This window comes from Harmonia axyridis, chromosome X, assembly GCF_914767665.1.
Source record: "Harmonia axyridis chromosome X, icHarAxyr1.1, whole genome shotgun sequence".
In the NCBI taxonomy this organism is placed as follows: domain Eukaryota; kingdom Metazoa; phylum Arthropoda; class Insecta; order Coleoptera; family Coccinellidae; genus Harmonia; species Harmonia axyridis.
Genome location: NC_059508.1, coordinates 4,618,376 through 4,640,169, shown reverse-complemented (window position 1 = coordinate 4,640,169; position 21,794 = coordinate 4,618,376). Strand labels below are relative to the sequence as shown.

At 34.3% G+C, this 21,794-nt stretch overlaps 1 protein-coding gene across 1 annotated transcript in view; it reads left to right on the top strand.

The window, feature by feature from the left end:
* LOC123685898 (tyrosine-protein kinase Dnt-like) overlaps nt 1–21,794 on the top strand; it is a 48,135-nt gene that overhangs the window by 8,230 nt on the left and 18,111 nt on the right. The window contains exon 2 of the mRNA XM_045625758.1: nt 7,454–7,581. Within this exon, the coding sequence (XP_045481714.1) occupies nt 7,454–7,581 (128 nt within the window). The remainder of the gene's footprint in view (nt 1–7,453; nt 7,582–21,794) is intronic.

The window sequence follows — 21,794 nt, the reverse complement described above, 5'->3', positions numbered from 1 at the left end:
CAGAAAAGGTTTTGTAGCACGAAATCTCACCTTTCTAACGCTTTCTAATTGAACCCGATCAGATTTATACAACGTGAGATTTAGATAACTACAGACATCTATTAGAAAAATAATGGATTTCTTGTTACGACACCTAATACATATTTTGTGTTGCTTTTACTTTTGAATGAATTCTTCTTCTAAGAATACCTAGAAGATATAATGTTGCATTCGAAATACACTGCGCAAAAGAATTAACGCACATTATGGAAATCTCAAATTTATTCTACAACTGAAGGTGTTCTCAATGATAATTATTCTTATCAGAATTATGCATACATATGTTGTCCACTTTCAACGTTTTTCTTCAATACATAAATCATAATCTATGAGGCAATTTCTTATTGTCTGAGTGCTAATTTGCACCCTATGAGTTTGCTCAAGCTGATTTTGAAGGAGGCGAGCGGTTGCAAACCGTTGTCTCAACGAAGAAACTCTCAAGTAACGTTACTGAATGGCAGTTGTTAACCGTGGTCTACCCTGTCCTGGTCTTCGGACATTCATACCTGTCTCCCTGAATCGCTGCAACATTCTGGACACACTTGTATGGGAAACTCCAAACCTTTCTGCAATTCTTGTGTATGTCCACCATTCTTCTCGCAAAACTACCGCTTGGGCACATTCCTCTTGGTTCAAATTGCGTGTTTCGCGTTGCATAGCGATCGAGTGTAGAAAATCAAACGAAAGAAAAACTATTGATCACTAGAATTGATCGAGAACAACTGATTTCAGAATGGAGTCAATACATTCAAAATCTGATAATCTCATCTTTTTCATTCCAGCTGGGAAAAAACATCTGTATTGAAGAAAAACGTTGAAAGTGGATAACATATGCATAATTCTGATAAAAATAATTATCATTGAGAACAGCTTCAGTTGTAGAATAAATTTGAGATTTCCATAATGTGCGTTAATTCTTTTGCGCAGTGTAGAAAGCAACATTGTGAGAATTATAAACCAATTTATAAAATTGGAGGTGTTTTGATAAAAGACAAGGACAAAGCGTAAAAACGTCTCACTGGGTGAAACGGTTTGACGAAGGTATAAAAAATTCTAAATTTCAAATTTTCGTCAATTCCAAACATCAAATCATGACCTGCCGTTGGGAGGTTGAAGCCAAAGAAATGATGAAATATTCCCGTGGCATTGTTTGAATAAATTTTAATAACGAGAGGACGAAATTTTGTCTTGGATGGCCTTAGAAATTTCCGTTCATTATAAAAAACTTTCCTCGATTTTCTCAATGAATGCCGAGTGGCCGTACACGTGAGGCGTATTTCATCATTGCAGAAAACCCTAGTGAGAGGATTGGAAATTGACAGACAGGGTACTTTGCCTCCCCTGCATATCCTGGGGGCTAATATTAATCGATTTCAAAATTTCAACGAGGGGTTTTCCTCATGGATTGACGACGAACAATGATATAGGCATTTGAGGGTGAGGGCTGCCAATATTAGAATCCTCAAATATGATAGGATTTCCTTCCTGGTTTGTTCTTCAATTTTTGATAAGTAAATATTGGTTCAGCTTGTTTTGTTTACTTTTGTATGTTTCCGTTATATATACTTCCTATTCTTGGATCGTTGAAGCGGATAATTTTGGGGAATGCTAGGGGATGTCTTTATCGTATCGAAACAATTTTTATTGATATTTCTCAAGCCCCTCAAGAAATGAGTTTGAGAAATAACTTTGATCACTTTTATGGGATATTATTCTTTAATAATACCAACCGAAGAATATTAATTGTTCTTTCAAATATTCTGGACGAACAATAAATATTCTTCGTTTTATTAACAAATCTGGGTATCTGGAATATCGTTCTCAAAGTACGATGCGATGACGAATAATACAATTATCAAGTTTTTTTCAATATATTTTCAGGAATAACTTCAGAACTCACTGCGAGTTCTATTTCTTTTTTTTACAATTGAAAATATGTGACTGTAAATGTTTATTTTGTCTGGGAAATAAGCAAATATCGGTTCCCGTTAATAAAATTTTAAATTATATATGAGTTCATTTGTGTCATTGTTTATACCGAACTAATAATTTGTTGCATACTATGTCGCGACGTTCAAGGAAAAGAATTTTTGTTTTTTTCAGAACTGACAGGTGAACCTCTAGTGAACCTCTGGTCATGTTTATTCGCAGTATTTAATAAAATATTATAATACGTTGTGTTGAAAGCAAATCGAGAAGCAAATAAACTTTATTATTATCATTATTATAATTTTTCTTGTTTTTGGACCGAAATTCGTTATCGTGAGGAAAAATTCATCTTGTCCCTCTATAAGTGTAATGTTTTCTCAGGAATTATGTAACATTTGTTTTTCTCGAATTTTTCTCTCTCTCTTCCTCTTTCTTTCTATCTCTAGTTTTGGTTATGTATTTTGCTCAAACGATCATCAGCCTAAATGTTTAGCTTGGATGTAAGTGTGTTCAATCTCCTGCCATATTTAATTCTTGATATATCTTTGAACACCCCGAATTGAGGATGGAGAGCACAACACAAGTTGGTACTTAGTTGCTCCATCCTAAGATGAAGGCTAAATACTTGCAGATTGTATGAGTGAACTTGTATTTATTGTTCGGAGAAAAAAAAATTGATTTGATTTGATTTTCAGGGCTCCAGCACCCGAAATTCCTGGAATTAAATATTCGACATTTTCATTCATTGTTAGAATTTTAATCCTTTATTCAATAGGAATGATACAATTTGAAATATTTCCTTACATTCATTAAGTCATTTGTGTTCAGAAGTTTATGCTATTCATCATGGAAAGATAAACACTTCAACAACGTTTCGAAACTGTTGAATTGTTTTATCGAAATCAGTGTTTTTCTGATATTTGCATTGAAATCTGATCTGTTGATACAGGAGGCCGGAAATTGAAACACAAAATGATTAGAATTACTTATTGTTGCAAGTTTTCCCCAATTGTTAAATATGATAATATAGAAATTACAATTTTTCGAAAGTATCATGACTTTCTATTACATGGCATGTCATAAACTGGGATGTTTTGCGCAGAAGACCAAAATACATGTGAATTGAAGCGAAAATCAGTGCTTTTCCCATTCTTTTGTGAACATCGATTAATTGGAGATACTGAACGAAGTATCATTCAATAACGGGCATTCCCTAAGACTGCACAATAAACTGATTCACCCCCTAAGAAACAATCTAGCCTTCTGGGAGCCAATAAACTGTTAACGCGGCTTGTAAAGAACCGTCTGGGACATCAAACACGAAGATAAAGAAAAAGCTGTGTGACTGGGGGGCTAAATTTTACGTTGTGTTAATTGGAATTAGATTGAAAAAGTATTTTAATTAAGGTCTCGAAATCTTCGGTACCTAGAGAATTATTCCCCTTTGTCTTTGTAGACGACACCAGGTCAAAGGTGGAAAGGGAATTCGAGCCAATTTTTTCGGAAACCGGCGTTTTCATTTACCAAACCGAAGAATCTATGCATGAGTGTGTGCCGAAAGAAGAGGATGGAAAACAACTCATTAAAACTGGGCAAGTGGCAATCTGTGTAGGGTTCAATTGGAATGAATTGGATACAACTGGAAGAAGCGAACATTTTGAGCTTTGTGGGCACAGGACTCCAATTAAGGACGCCCAAATAGGACATTACCGAATTACAAGTGTTCGTTCATCCATTTCGTTCTACAGATGTAATCAGCATTTTCTGCCTTTGCTGAATTTAGCTCCAGGTGTCTTCAGTATTGAAAGCTTCATCATAACTTCCTTTTTCTATGCTTGATAACAACTTTATACATGAATCAAGTTCTTTTGCTTTCAAATCTAACGAAGGTAAATATTTGTGTTACTTTTGGATGAAAAAAAATCTTTTTAATCGGTATGCATCTAAACAAGAATTGATTGTAGAAAATACAGTAATTTATCGAGAGAAATCGGTTCCAATTAAACTTCTCGTTGCTGCGAACAAATTTGTTTAGGAATACAATGAATTCCGAAATCCAATCAATAGGAAAAAAACTGAGATTCCCCAATCTCTGATGATGTTTGCGTAGCTACGCAAGCAACCTAATTAGTAATTATTTTGCATGGATTTTCCACAGATTTCAATGCATCTCGAATTTAAACAGAATGAATTGATTTACTCTACCGTCTACGTATATTGATCCAAGAAATAATTACAGTAACGAAGTTATTCCCGAAATTAATTTACTTGTTCTCCAATATACGCTACTATTCCGATAGCCTCTTTCATTTGCAATGTTAGGGATTTGTGGTGACAAGTAGATGCGCAACAGTTTAGTTTGAAATTAAATGAGACAGATGTGTATCATACACTCAGACTCAAAATCTAGGGATGTAATAAATACTCGGAAATTGATAGTTTGAGTCCCAAGCAATATTTATAATTCATGCCCATGTTATGAAGAACCATTTCATCTTGTTCTATAGAATAATAGGGTATTTAAATAGGAATGATAAGGTTTAAAATGATCATAATAATAACACTGTGTATTATTTTTCATATTTGTGTTTAATAGGTTATGCCATTCAATTAGGGTTTCATCAAGCCACGTAGGTTGACATTTTAACCAACTACTTGACTTGATAATCAAGCTCGTGAAAAATTACATACTTAAGCTTGACTTGACTTGATTTTAGATATTTATTGCTTGACTTGATATCAAGCTACTTGATATTAATTGAGGTTGATATGCACGCGTTGCACGGCATATATTTCTGCAATCTCGTGCGCGCTTAGACTAAATAGGGAGATTCCTCGAGCGCCGAGAGACTGAAGCATTCGCTAGTGTGACTTTATTAGTAGTTTACTCACATTTCTATGAAATATATTGGTTGATTTTGGTAGTTTCAGAAATCTGACAGCTAGAGCCACATTGAAAATAAAGATTTGAAAAACCATTGAAATTAATTAATGTTTTCATTCAATATGAAAAAGACCCGGAAAAAGAGAATATTTGAAACAAGAAGAATATATGGAATTTATTCAAAAAATATTACAAACTCACATATATGTTATATAAAAATTAAAAAGAATGGAATTTTTTCTCAGGAAAAAACGAAACGAATATCGCCGAAGCGTCAAATATTGGAGGGCGATATTTTCTACTTTTTCCGAGAAATCCGAATTCCTAGAAGTATCTATGTATTGAATTAATTTTTTTAATTTCACTGATGATTTTTTACATCAAATTAACAAGGGTTAGGCGTCGGCGCATTTGCATTTAAAATAATGGTTCACCCGCTTCATCCGTTTGTTTTACTCAATCATCTTTGAAAAAAAACGAAATGTTCAAACGTTTTATGAAATCGAAACTCAGCAGAAAGACTTGAAGCCGCAGGGCCCGCTCTAGAGGGGCGGCAAATATTGGAGGGTAGCATTTTCTGCTTTCTCCATGAAATCGAAATTCCTAGAAGAATGGATTGGAAAAATGGCTATACGTCTCACATATAGATAGATAACTTTATTTCAAATATTCCCCGAGAATACATAAAGAAGAAATGAAATAGTGTCAATAATACATAACTTAACTATACTCAAATAAACTCAAACTATAACTAAATATTTTACAATTTCCGTTCAAAATAATCATTTAAACCATATATCTCAAGATCTATCAAGAACTTCTTAGTTTTTGATTTGAATTGTCTATAATTCTGTATAGATTTAATATATTGGGGCAAATTATTGAAAATTCGTTTGCACATATAAGAAGGGCACTTTTCGGATATAGTCAACCTGTGCATGGGAACATTGATATTGGCTGTTCTTGTATTGTAGGTGAAATTTGTATTATTCTGAAGGAATTCAGCTTTATTTCTATGGAGATACAACAAACATTCATGCATGTAAAGACCATATACCGTTAATATTCCCAAGGACCTAAATTTTCCCCTACACGATTCCCTGTATCTCAAGTTCAAAAGTATTCTAACTACTCTATTTTGAATAATAAATACCGACTGCACTGAGGCACTAATTCCCCAAAAATTATTCCGTATCTAATCAAGGATTCAAAGTTAGCAAAATATAGAATTTTTTTAATTTTTTCATCCACATATTTGTTTAATATTCTTTGTGCATAACAGAATATATTAAGTTTTTTCACCAAGTTGTTTATATGTGGAGTCCATTTTAAAAGCTCATCTATGACAATTCCGAGGAATTTGGTGCTTTCTGTTGTGTTTACGGTGAAGTTGTTAAAATTTATTGTGTACGGTTTGGGTTTTATATTACTTGCACGAAATATTACAATATTGATTTTAGTGGTATTCATTACAAAATTATTTTTCAAAAACCACTGTTCTGCCCAGTCGTAAATTATGGCACATTTCTACTCTAACTGATTGGAGTTCATACCTGCTACTAGTAGATTGGTATCATCTGCATAGTTGGTTATGTCAGAATCTTCAATCTCATCTGCCGAAAAAAACAAGTCATTGATCATTATCAAAAGAGGAGTGATGCTAAAACACCTCCTTGTGGAACTCCAACCTCATTTTTCAACCAATCTGAAGACACAGCAGTGTTGTTTTTAGTAACTTTTACGCATTGCCATCTATCTGATAGAAAAGAGACAATATATGATTTATAGCGATTCAATTTATGTTTCTATTTCAAAAATATCGATATTTTGGTTCTTTTATACAATAAGTTTAATAAATAAAAGTGTTTCTGCAAGGTTTATTCTCATTTCAGCATTTTTTCTATCGATGTGACACTACACAATAAAACTGAAAAAAAAAACAAGTAGCTTGATATGATTCAAGTACTTGATAAATTAATACATTCAATCATGGAAAGAAGCACAGTTCAACAATTTTTAGAAATTGTTAAATTGTTTTATCGATATCAATGCTCATAAGTTAATACTGAGGGAATTTTAAGAAGAATTTATGAACGACATTTGAGCTGTTTATAAAAAAGCTGAACTCCATAAATCTAGATTTATTTTCATGTTGTCTAACGATCATGGATATCCATTCAATAGTTCAAGGAAACTAGGGTAAGAGGGAAGAAAAATGTGGTCAGCTTGAAAGCTTTATAGCTACCCTCTTCATAAATCCATCAATCTACTCAGTGCCACCAATCAAGAAATCGCATAAAAGAGAAATAATCTAAGTATTGTCGTTTCAGAATTGTTTTCACTTTAACTGACCCTCTTGGAATAGAAGAAAGAAGAACCAATGTCCTATTAACATTCAGCTTATAATAAGCAGATATGTTTACATATCTAATTCATCATTTGTGCCGTTTATGAGGGTGAACGTGCAATTTCCAATAGAATCGTCCCCTTATAAATGGCATTTATTGATTGGAAACTGAAACGTGTCATAATTGTTTACTGATGGAATTTCCATGTTGTATTAATTTTTCTTTGGATTATGAGAATTAATATCTGTTTTAGGTATAAAGGCAGAGGTGTATTATGTGGATAGAGGAGTGGTAAACAAGTATGCTCTCAACTTTACGGTGATGATTCCTGCACATATATCAGACATACATTTCTCATGGCAAAGTTTGGTTAATCATTCGGTAAGTAGATGCTAATCCAGACATGGATTTCTATTATACACAAACGATTCAAACTTAACTGAAATTGAGGATATCACGGTGATCTGAATAACACATACCAATAGACAAAGTTCGGATCTACAGGTTGTTTAGCGATTTAGCATCCACCCTATTTGTTCAACTTATTTACCAGATCTAATTAATGTTTGCTGTTGAGTTCTACTGAATGTTCTTCCAAAATTGGCGCCAACAAAATATCAGATTCGAACTCCTTTTGAAATTGAAAATATATTGAGAATATATCGAGAAGGATCGAAATCTATTTTTGATTACTAGCGTCCATGTTTGTAAACTGATGAAAGAAGTTATTTTGGATAATTTTTTAATGATTTTTTTAGACATACGTTGCCAATGTGTTGAATTCTGCTCGATTCTGATTTAAGAAAATTATAATCATGTGAGATTTTTTCCCCTCTGTAAATATTCAAGAAAAATTAATTAATGTTACTTCTTTCCTTGTAACAAGCCTTGATAAAAAATCACACAGGATTCGAAACGTTGACGATGTATGACTGAAAAATACAATGAAAAATTGTCCAAATTCCTGTCAACTTTTTTAATATATTGAAATCAATGTCTTGTTTTTTGGTCACATAATTTTGAAGCATCTAATATCCTCTGAAATTAAGTAATCACAAAGTATTTGGATCCCAATAAGAACCAGTTACACATCCTTACAAGCTTCTTTAGAGAACACTGCCTCCTTAAGAAGCACGTAATGAGAATAGGCTTATCAGAAGACAAAGAAGAAACTCATGATCACCTGATCATAGTTGATCCGCTATTGCAGGTCAACGCAAAAAAAGCTTTGGACAATAAATTTCGTAGGAATGAGGATATAACGTCCTTGATGCCATCCCTGAAAACTAAACAAAATGTACTAAATCACCATCAATATTGGCTGGAGTTGTGTATGGAAATCAATTTATTCACTTAACATTTTACCATCTAATGAAAGAGAAACTTACCTTATTGTTGCTTTTAACCGAATAAAAAATTCAGGACGATGGAATTCAACGTAGTCATACTATTAAAACGTTGAGGCATATAATTCCGTTGTAAAGCTGAAAATTCACAAGAAAGCTTTACAAAAGTTTGTACAGAATTTCAGACGAAGGTCTGCCAAACTAATTACTCACAAACAACAGCAACAACAGCTTTTGTTTAACGTGCAAAATGAAACCCTAGATGTTCACAATTAAGGTTTTCTCATAGACGTATGACTAAGAGGTTGAAACGCAGATTGATCAAAGTCAGACTACACTCTCTTGCAGCTTGAAGCTGGAATATAAAGGCGTGTCCAAAAGTTGGCCCTTTAGGAGTAGTTATATTTTTTGTACTTGTTCCATTTTCATTCGGTAATAGGCTGATATGTTTGAATCCTCTCATCAATATTTATCGCTCATATGATCAGCTCAGATGTCTGCAAACTTTTTCGCTGATATCATTATTATTGAATTGAGATGCAGTTCTATTTGAAAAAATATTGAAGAAACTTTTTCCGCTGAAAATATGCAGTGATTTCGAACAACTCAAGATCATTCAAACTATGTTTCTGTTGATTCAAGTGGTTTCCAATTCATCTTTAACTGCTATTATTATTATTATTAGAAGATATTTAGTAGAGTTGAATAATCTAATCCCTTTGAAATTGTATGCGTAAAAAGTATACTGCAAGCCTCAGTAAAAAACATAAATGCGAAGCATTCTGAAACCTGTTTATAAAATAACGTCAGAACCATAGGAAATTCGATAAGAATATTGGAAATATAACAGAAAAGCACTGATATGTAGTCAGGAGATTTTGAGAGCTTGTTTATTCATTCGAAAATTGCATTCTTGGAGATGACAGCTGTACCCATAAATAGTTGAGGTTTCCAATTGGCAAATGAACGAAGGAGTGCTCAAAAGCTCCTGACGTCATTTTCTATTTATATTTTTGCTGTCCGCCCCGGCTTCGCACGGGTGGTGTAATCTTATTTTTCCTTTTTCACTCGATTTTCAGAAACCTGGACAACTATGTGTTCTACAGGGTGTAACATGAGTGACTGGCCATAGCCTAGTGGTGAATGCAGGTCATCCAGGCCTTTAGGTAAAGTAGCTTGTTTTGTATACTAAGACTGTTAGTTTCGGAGATACAGGGTGATTCATGCAAATTAGCCTAAATTTCTGATCTCCATAACTTGGGAATCAGCAGACGGGTTTTGTTCAAATTTTGTGGGTTTATTTACTTCTTGCAGCCCTTGAAAACGATTAATATAATTTCAATATTTTCAGTGCAGTACTGAGATTATTGAGTTTTTTCTTTTGGACTTCGAAATCTATATTTTTCACACGTTTTAGAGGAATATCGTTTTTGGCATGAAAAAATACGTAACTCATTTAAAAAAGTGTGTCATTCAAGGTCAAGATCAAATTGCAATTCATTAGAGTGAATTATGTATTTTTTCATGGCAATAACGATATTTCTGCGAAACGTGTGAAAAATAAAGATTTTGATGTCTAAAGGAAAAAACTCAATAATCTGAGTTCTGCCCTCAATAATCTTTAAAGGGCTGCATGAAGTAAATAAACTCACAAAATTTGAACACAATCGGACTGCTGATTCGCAAGTTATGGAGATCAGAAATTTAGGCTAATTTGCATGAATCACCCCTAATTTGCATGAATCACCCTGTACCTCTGAAACAGCCTTAGGGCATAAAACAAGTCACTTTTCTGAAAGGCCTGAATAAACTGCATTCACAACAAGGCTGTGGCCAATCACTCATGTTACATCCTGTATAATTTATTCTCGCAATTGATAGAATTACGTGTTCCTAAATGCTTTTGCATTATATCAATAATTTTTATAGTAAAATAAAAAAGAATCATTTTTGTTTCACTTCAATCATCTACTTTCTGTCAGGCAACCCAAAATACATTCTTCGGAGTGTCAAATGAAAAAACAACAAAAAGAATTATCCAATTTGGTGCAATCGTTTGAACGTGATGCCCTTACAAAATATCCATAGATCTTCTTTTATAAAGGGTGTTTTTTTTAGAGCTATCGAACTTTAAATGGCAATAAAACAACGATGGATTATTCGATTGACATGAATTTTATTTATCCGCAAGATAATCTTGTGGCATTACATTTTAAATATGATTTCTGGCATATGACCGCCACGGCTGGCTCGGATGTAGTCCAATCTAGACGTCCAATTTTCGATGACTTTTTCCAACATTTATGGCCGTATATCGGCAATAGCACGGCGAATTTTCCCTTCCAAATGGTCAAGGGTTTGTGGCTTATCCGCAAAGACCAATGACTTTACATAGCCCCACAGAAAGTAGTCTAGCGGTGTTGAATCACAAGATCTTGGAGGCCAATTCACAGGTCCAAAACGTGAAATTAGGCGGTCACCAAACGTGTCTTTCAATAAATCGATTGTGGCACGAGCTGTGTGACATGTTGCGCTGTCTTGTTCGAACCACAGCTCCTGGACATTTTGGTTGTTCAATTCAAGAATAAAAAAGTTAGTAAACATGGCTCTATACCGATCACCATTGACTGTAACGTTCTGGCCATCATCGTTTTTGAAGAAGTACGGACCGGACCAATGATTCCATCAGCCCATAAAGCGCACCAAACAGTCAGTTTTGTCTGGATGTAACGGTGTTTCGACATACACTTGAGGATTAGCTTCACTCCAAATGCGGCAGTTTTGTTTGTTGACGTAGCCATTTAACCAGAAGTGCGCTTCATCGTTAACAAAATAAAATGGACGTAGTGCGCGATACGTATTCCGCACAGAACCATTATTTTCGAAATAAAATTGCACTCTTTGCAAGCGTTGTTCAGGCGTGAGTCTATTCATGATGAATTGCCAAACCAGACTGAGAATAAATCACTTGACAGCTATTAAATTGGTCGCCATCTTGAACAGTATTGTCAACTTGAAGTTATATACCTCGAAAAAAAAACACCCGTTATATCAATATTTTGACTGGATATGAGCTGAGAGGAAGTTTCTCTCTATTCTGTAACTCTAGGAAAACTAGTTACACAAGTTCGCAAAAGCGCATATTCGAAGCAATTTATTAGTAAATAGGAAACTTCATTAATATAAAAGTTTCCGATAGATACAGAATATACAAGATACTCCGAGAAGGTTGTCGATTATCCAATTAATTTTCTTGATCATTAAGTGGGCCGATGTTCACTGTTAAACTTCTAGGATGATCAGATAGGCGAGAATGTTCCGTTTACAAGTTTTGAAAGTGTCGATAAAGTGGACTTGCATGTGCCTTAACGAAATGCGAGAAAACCATTTGTAGAATTAGTTAATTTCTCGAAAGAGCCCCTTCTTACTAGAATATACTTGCTGGGAAAACACATTCCATTATGTGTAATTTTATTTGATGGGTTCAGAATTTCCATTGAATCTAAAAAACTTATTGGCATTGAAGATGATTGATATGTTTGCCTGCTAGCAATCAATTTCGAAAATAAAACAATGAATAATAAAAGCCAAATGCATTTACTAACCATTCCACTTAAATATGAATCAGACATAATAATTTATTGAATGTGAATTTATTGCTTGCTTTCCTTAAGCGACTAGAATATTTATTCAGCATAATGAATCTCTGAATTCATATAATTCCTATAATGGCTTACTGAAACAACATAATTCTGTATGAGAAAAGTAATTTAATGTTCTACAGAAAAGGCGATGACAACTAGGGATTCATCAAGCCATTTTAAACAACTACTTGACTCAAGCTCGTGAAAAATTACATACTTGAGCTTGACTTTACTTGATTTTAGATATGTATTGCTTGACTTGATATCAAGATACTGGAAATTACTTGAGCTTGATATGCACGCGTCGCACGAAATATATTTCTGCAATCTCATGCGCGCTTAGACTAAATAAGGGTATTCCTCGAACGCCGAGAGACTGAAGCACTCGCTAGTGTGACTTTATTAGAAGTTCTCTCACATTATTATTGAATCTTTTGGTACATTTTGGTAGTTTCAGAAATATCTCTTCAAATTTGGTCAAGGATTTTTTATCAACGCCAGCATCTTAAGCTCCTGTTGAAATACAATTTTCCAGAGCTGCATTTACAGTTACAAAAACCCGCAATAGGTTAGGCGATAAATCTATTAGATGCCTCATTTGTCTTAGATCCTGGATGGAAAATTATGAAATCAAACAAAGCCTGGAGTTTCCTCAATATTAACAAACGTTATTATTTTGTTATGATTTATATTATAGTGATTTAATTTATATTTCTGTTTCAATACAATAAGTTCAAGAAATAGATGTGTTTTTTGCAAGGTTTCTTCTCATTGCATCATTATTTTATTGATGTTACACTACACAATAAAGCTGCTAAAAATCAAGTAGCTTGATATGATTCAAGTACTTGATAAATAAATACCTGACTTGACTCGTGATTGAAAAACTACTACTTGACTTGAAATCAAGTCAATCCCTCATGACAATGTCCAATAAAAATGTCCAATAGTATTCATTACTTAATTTTGAGAAGCCATTACCCCTCCAAGTTAGCGGAGTTTGCATAAAGACAAAAATTATAGTACTGAAGTAGCATGGGTCGAGCATGTTTTGAAAAGTGGACATGCTGTATCCAAAAGTTCGTCAAACTACCGGATATTGAAATGAAAAGTGTATGGGCACAATGGAAGGTGATGAATGTTCAAGATAAAGGAAACTTCACTAACACTCATCAACAAACGTTGTTTACGATTCTCAGTGTAAAAAATAAGGTAGTTCAAGAAGGGAGGTAATAGGTAATGTGATGGTGGTAGAGTCAAGCTGTAATGGGTTAAGTAATGGTTGTATTTTGGGACCCCCTTGGTAGATATTTCTTTGCATATGAAATTTTATGTGTTGAAGTTTTGAAAAATTGACAGGATTCTTTTATGAAGAGCAGATTTCTAAAAAAAATCATGGATTTTGCAACACCAAAACGAATTTCTGTACTATCAAAGAACTCAATAAATCTCATTGCACTTCTTCTTTTTCAGTGCCCCTTCTAGTAAAGATTGGCGACAAATCCGGATCTCTTTTGCGCGTTGTGAACTTACGTTTCTACTCTCATCCCTTTCTAGTCTCTAATATTCTTCATCCAGGAGTGTTGCCTCCTTTCTGATACTCGTCTTCCCCTATTTTGCACTTTATGATCAACTGAATAAATTGATACTAATCATCCCTCAACACGTTTAGGCCTGTCCACCCTTTTCATAAATGTTAATAGCTTTTATTTGCATTAACACTCTCTAGCATCCTCTCATTTGACTCATTATCTATCCAAGAAATCTTGAGCATTCTGTTTCCACATTTTAATTGCTCCCATTCACCTTAGTGTTGCCAACTTGACTGTCCAGGCTTCCATTCTATATAAAAGAACAGAGTTCTCATAGCATCTGCCCAATCGATGACGGAGTTTTATCTTCAAGAAAGTATTTTCAAATGCTGATCTAGCATACTCTCGATCTTATTCCGTTGTCTGGATCTAGATTGACCAGCATCCCAAGTGTTTCTTTCTTTCTTATTTTGTTTACTTGGTCTATACATTACCCCTCTAGAACCTTTGTATTTTAGATTAATTAATATATCGTATTCTCGTTCGCTCTCCCAGATAGCATCTTTGTATTTGGTAAGGATTCCTCAATATCTGTAAATATGACTGTGCCGTCAGTATACCTTATGTTGTTCAGTATCACCCTAATAATCTTGATACCTTCTTCGATGTACTCCAGGGCTTCCTTGAGAAGTATAAATGGAATAGGAGTAATCAGAGAATACAACCCTACCTGACTCATCTCTGAATTTCAACTTTTTCCGATATGTTTGATGATTCCAGCTTGATACCTATATGCTTTCTGTTTCCAAAATAGATTACTAATGATTTTGATTTCGTGATTGTCTTAAACTTATTTCCTCATACATTATAATAGTTTTGAGTGTTGCACCTTATCAAACGCCTTTTCGTAGTCATTGAGACATGTATAAGCATCTTACCTCTGATCTTGAAATTTTTGCAGAAAAATATTGACACAATTATTAATATTAATAGATTAACAGATTTCGGTTTATCAACCTGAATCATATTCCTCTAAAAATTTGTTGTTATATCTCATTGACCGAGAATACGATCTGAAATGTTTAAAAGCAAAAAATCAAGGAATCAGATTCTTCAGATTCATATTTACAAAAATGACAGAATCTTGACATGTCAAGATTGAAGTGCTAAATACAATTTTTTTTATTGCAAAGTTCTACCTCTACTTGTTTCAGGGTTATGAATTTTTCAATAGTTCTCTCTGAATATATGACCTTCTAGTATCAGTTTATCATTTTTTCACTTCATATAGCTTTTTATTGAGAATTGAATTGATTTGGAATAATCTTAGGGTGAAATTTGCAGTTTTTTTCCATTTTCGCAACCTATTGTTAACAGAATTATTGAAGTCAATTCCTGTGAATGTGTTTGAAAACTGTTTCGATTATTGGATTTTTCGTAAGCTAGACCTTCGAAAGAAATACCAATCTGGTAGAACAATAGATATTTTGTGTTTCAGCAACCGTTTTTCTTACTTTGATGACAAAGTAGTACATGCTATATAGAAGTGTGTATTTCCACAAGAATTTTTCCGAAGAAATTTCCCGCAATTCATTCATTCTCAAGAATGATTCAGCATGGTTGTTTGTCTGGATTTGAAATATGTTCGTGACTTTTGGCTAACATTTGGGATAAGAATAAAAGTTTATGAGGCGCACGGAACTGTTTTCCTTCGAACAGAATCACCAATTTTCTTTCAACAATCCTCTCTCAATATCCCATAATATGGGGAAAAATAACGACGCTATTCCGTACGTGTTCATTCATTATTTCCAGAATTTATTACTGGGATTGTGAAGGTAATAACTCCCATACCTAAAATCTGATCACAATATTCATTAAAAACACCCATAAACTGCGGGAAAAATAAAGCCGATCGATTTTCGCTGTAGGTACTTGAAAATTTTTCGCACTAGGGATACAAAAGAATTGAAAACACTGATTTGAAGTGATTCAAAAACGGTTGGATGGCTTTCCTTTGTCATAATTTTCCCCCTAAATACATCGAAAAACGATGCAAATTCCACATCCAGGTTTATTATTATCGAGTATTCGAACATTCTAAAAATACACAACGAAATATCATTTTTTTCTGGCAAATCGATAGAGTGATAATAAAACCACACACGTTTGAGCTTTATGAGTTTACTCCATACAGTTTTTCGGTGAATTAATTGTGATGTTTCATTCTGTTAATGGATGGGATAAAGTTAAATTTGTTTTTATGCGTTTGAAGGCACATTTCAACCAATTTAAAAAATATGTCACTAACGTCAAAAGTAAAGCGGAAATAAAACTTTTATCAGAAAACAATATATTCTTTGCCTGATGTGTATATTGAAAATATAATGTTCTGTCAAAAATGAAAGAAACTTGTCAATGGAACACAATTTATTCATTATTTATAAGAATTTATCATTGTGTAGGAAATTCTAAAAATACACAACGAAATATTTTATTTTTTTTTTGGCAAATCGATAGAGTGATAATAAAACCACACACGTTTGAGCTTTATGAGTTTAGTCCATATAGTTTTTCGGTGAATTAATTGTGATGTTTCATTCTGTTAATGGATGGGATAAAGTTAAATTTGTTTTTATGCGTTTGAAGGCACATTTCAACCAATTTCAAAAATATGACACTAACGTCAAAAGTAAAGCGGAAATACAACATTCATCAGAAAATAATATATTCTTTGAGTGATTAGAATATCTTCCTGATGTGTTTGTTGAAAATATAATGTTCTGTCAAAAATGAAATAAAATTGTCAATGGAACACAATTTATTCATTTTTCATAAGAATTTATCATTGTGAAGGGAATAACTTTTATACCTAAAACCTGATCACAATATTCATTTAAAACACCCTTAAACTGCTGGAAAAATAATTGAAAACACTGATTTAGAGTGATTCCAAAACGGTTGGATGGTTTTCTTTTGTCATAATTTTCCCCCAAATACATCGAAAAACGATGCAAATTCTACATCTAGGTTAATAATTACCGAGTATTCGAACATTCTGAAAATACACTATGAAATATATAATTTTTTCTGGCAAATCGATATTGTGATAATAAAACCACGCACGTTTGAGCTTTATGAGTCCACTTCATACAGTTTTTCGGTGTATTAATTGTGATGTTTCATTTTGTTATTGGATGGGATAAAGTTAAATTAGTTTTCATGTTTCATCTTATTCCAAAAATATGACACTCATGTCAAAAGTAATAAAACTTTTATCAGATAAAATTATGTTCTTTGAGTGATTGATGTGTATATTGAAAATATAATGATCTGCCAAAAATGCAATTTATTCCTTATTCATATGAATTTATCATAACGGAGAGAATTTTGCTTCCGGTTGAACAAATCAAACGACATATGTTGTTCGAACTCCGATTCTGTATAAGTAGAGTCCTTTGTACCAACTTAGCGAACAAAAAGAATTCCGTCAATTCCTTTAAGCTAGTTTTTAAGTATCAGTTCCGAGTATTTTCCTGATAGGATTTATATTCGAAATGGATTTGAAACGATTCTAAACATTCTGACAAGTACCATTCGTTTCATGTGGAAAGGACTGCAACGAGAGTTGAGGAAATAAAATTGAAAAATGCTGGGGTGGATTTGCGAATACAGTGCCAATTTGTTGTTTCGAATAGCATTGAGAATATGAGGCGTTGGAAATTTAGTATTGCCTTCAACAAGAGCTGCTGACTGCATCGAGAAACAAGTCATGCATAATAAAATTCACCCCTTAGGGAGTTGCTACTACGGAATTATGCACCAATGTTTTTCAGAATACGGGCTATCCATAACTTCCTTAATCATATGCCAGTAAACCCCATATAGTAAACTTCAATTGGGATGTTCATTATTTTGATGAGAATAATAGTTCGCTTTCAGACAGTACTATATTTTCTATTTTCGAGGATTCAACATTCCTAGCTTTTCATTTTGCTGACAGTAAACTATTAGGAGCTCAATAATTGAAATTTCAGGTGTAGGGGAATATAATCTAATACGGCTACAAATTAATTATACAAAAATATACAGTGTGTCCCACAGTTTAACAAACTGATAAATAAATGTACTACTCAATAAAAATGAAAAGAAATTTCTCTATTTCAGTATCGTTATGAGTTCATTACAGTTCTAAAAACAGTGCTCTAATGAACTCATTACAGCATTGTTTTTAGTTATATTTTTCGTTTTGTTGTTGACAACACGGACTTCCAATCCTATCAAAATTCAATACACGTCAATTGTCAGAGTCATACAATTTTGATTTACTGGAATGATTTGCGACATTATTCGCATTATTTCTCTCAATTCTGTTGATGTTAAATCGATTTCGTAAGACATAATTCACGAATATAAATATAAATTATAATTAAAATTATTCAAAAATTTGAAACGTACGATTCGAATTCAAATTCCGTAATCTGTCAATTTGAGTAACAGTCACACCAACTGACGAGATACAATACAAATGTCACTAGGATTTTTAATCTGAATTTTTCATTGAATTTCAACAGTATATCATAAAACTTGACTGAATTAGAGAAAATTCCTTGCAGAAGGCAATTCCAACACTCATTCTCAATCGTGTTGAAATAAGAGCCCATTCTGCAACTTGTTTTACAATATACTATTTCCGCACACGTGAGTCCTAAAACTGAGAGGCAGGGTGTTGAATTTGGAAAAAAACTCTTTTTCTTGCAATGATTCTATAATGGCTGAAAATTTTTCGATGCGACTCCAAACTGTCACACTGTTCGTCAAACGTTTTATGCATCTTTGAAACATTTAGGATGACGTATCTCACAACGCAAAATGTAATACATAGGCGTACCTACAACTTTGCTTCCGCCGTTTCTTTTCGAAATTCGGGGCTTCATTTATGATTTAAAGTATTGTTCATCACTGGCCACTACTTCCTCCAATCTTTCGGGCAGCGTACGAATCCCGCGTTGAAAAAACTGGTCATCTTTTGAAGCGATCCACGAATCGATCCAATTTTGTACTTTTTCATAAGACAAGTCCGAAGAAGCATTGTCTGGAGAATACGGCGGGTGTGGTAGAACTTCCCATTTCAACGTTTCCAAGTATGTCTTGACCACACTTTCGCATCATAGGGTCAAGCATTGTTATGCAGTAAAATCACTTTATCAGGTCTCTCGTTTTGTTTTGCGGCCGTTTCTCTTTCAATGCTCGGCTCAAATGATTTATTGCATTCGATAACAATTGCCTGTGATTGTTATAGTCGGTTTTATCAAATCATAATACACTGCGCCGAGCTGGTCCCACCAAATACTGAGCATGATCTTGGAAACGTGAATATTCGGTTTGACCGTCGACGTACAAATATGGCTGGGATATCACCATTGTTTTTGTGCGCTTGGGATGATCGTAATGAACCTATTTTTCGTCTCCACTCACAATGCGATGCAGAAATCCCTTCTGTCTTTACCTTACAAGCAGCTGTTTACAAGCAAGCAAACGCCGCCGTTCAACATCTCTCGGCTTCAACTCGTACGGCACCCAATTTCCTTGTTGCCCATGACTTTCAGGCGTTTTGAAATGGCTTGTTGCTTCTCCCCAATGATCCTGCAATTCTTGTTGCGTTTGATACGAGCCTTGATCGAGTAATGCTTCGAAAGCCTTCTCTCTTCCACCGGCATGCTGGTCTTCGACGTCAAAATCGCCGTTCTTGAAGCGTTGAAACCATTCTCTGGTTTGACATCTACGATCTATTTATTCCGACTTTCACTTACCGCTACATCCATCTATTGCAAAACGGCCGAAGCAAAGTTGTACACCTTATACAATGTCCACTATTTGACAGCCATTGACTTTTTCATCAATGTTTTGACAAAATTTGAATTCTTGAAGATTATTCTTTTGAACTGATATTCTAGGTCTAAAGCTATAAACCGTTTTCTATAAAAAACGGCTTCAAACTTGAGTGTTGAGTCTGTATCTAGATAATGAATGTTTAGTTACGCTTTTCCTTGACCACCCTGCTTATTCTCCTGATCTGACCCAGTGGTTGCTCCAGGGAAATAAATGTGGCTCTAAAGAAGGCAAATATGAATCTTTCTACAGAAAATTTAGAGGATTCTTGAAGTACATGTATATGTATTGAAGAAGTACATGTAAAGGGTGTTTTCTTTAGAGCTATAGAACTTAAAATTGCAATAAAACAACGATGGATTATTCGATTGACATAAATTTTATTTATCCGCTAGATAATCTTGTAGCATTACATTTTAAATATGATTTCTGGCATATGACCGCCACGGCTGGCTCGGATGTAGTCCAATCTGGACGTCCAATTTTCGATGACTTTTTCCAACATCTGTGGCCGTATATCGGCAATAACACGGCGGATGTTGTCTTCCAAATGGTCAAGGGTTTGTGGCTTATCCGCAAAGACCAATGACTTTACATAGCCCTACAGAAAGTAGTCTAGCGGTGTTAAATCACAAGATGTTGGAGGCCAATTCACAGGTCCAAAACGTGAAATTAGGCGGTCACCAAACGTTTCTTTCAATAAATCGATTGTGGCACGAGCTGTGTGACATGTTGGGCCGTCTTGTTGGAACCACAGCTCCTGGACATCATGGTTGTTCAATTCAGGAATGAAAAAGTTAGTAATCATGGCTCTATACCGATCACCATTGACTGTAACGTTCTGGCCATCATCGTTTTTGAAGAAGTACGGATCAAAGATTCCACCAGCCAATAAAGCGCACCAAACAGTCAGTTTTTCTGGATGTAACGGTGTTTCGACTTACACTTGAGGATGAGCTTCACTCCAAATGCGGCAGTTTCGTTTGTTGACATAGCCATTCAACTAGAAGTGCGCTTCATCGCTAAACAAAATAAAATGGACGTAGTGCGCGATACATATTCCGCACAGAACCATTATTTTCGAAATAAAATTGCACCATTTACAAGCGTTGTTCAGACGTGAGTCTATTCATGATGAATTGCCAAACCAAACTGAGAATAAATCACTTAACAGTTTTCAAATCGGTCGTCATCTTGAACAGTAATGCCAACTTAAAGTTGTATACCTCAAAAAAAAAAACACCTTGTTGATGGAAATTTTGTTTAATGTTCTAGATGCTTTAGACTTGATAAATGAAGTATTAAAAGGACTTTTTGGAACAGTTTATTACCCCCAGAGTTATTTTTTCTAGACTAACTCACCGAACAGAGTTTTTATTGGAAACATTAGAGTACATATATTAGTCTTCGTATCTCCCGAGACGTTCGGGTTATTTATCTACGCCAACAGATCCTGTATCTTGGGTTCAGACTTCCGCAAAGACAAATCAAGCAACTCCAGTGGCTGAAATCCAACCGAATTCCGAATATATTCCGACAAGAATCAATTACATGCGTAGTGTTTATCGATTCCGAATACACCAAACCTCAATGGATCTCCAGGCGTCAAGTTACAGAACCTTCCATCACTTTCTACAACCAGAGCGCTGGAACACATGTATTTGTTTCGCAAATGTGAAAATGGAACGTGTGGACCCATCCATTTTCTGGATATCCTGACACTAGACGGAGTCCCCCCTTCTTATCGATTCTTCTCCATCGGATATAGTGACATGTGATGGGGCAGAGACAAGTGCGTGTTTGGATCAGCGGTAAATGGATTTTGGGAACATCTCTTACTGCATATTAGATGCCTCTTAGATATTTAGAAGGCGCTGAACGGGTGGATAATAATACCTTCATTCCCGCATTGAATGTTTACAATGTATTGTCGAATCATTTCCCACATACACTGCGCAAAAAAATTAACGCACATTATGGAAATCTCAAATTTATTCTACAACTGAAGGTGTTCTCGATGATAATTATTTTTATCAGAATTATGCATGCATATGTTATCCACTTTCAACGTTTTTCTTCGATACAGATGTTTTTTTCCCAGCAGGAATGAAAAAAGATGAGATTATCAGATTTTGAATTTATTAGCTCCATTCTGATATCAGTTGTTCTCGATCAATTCT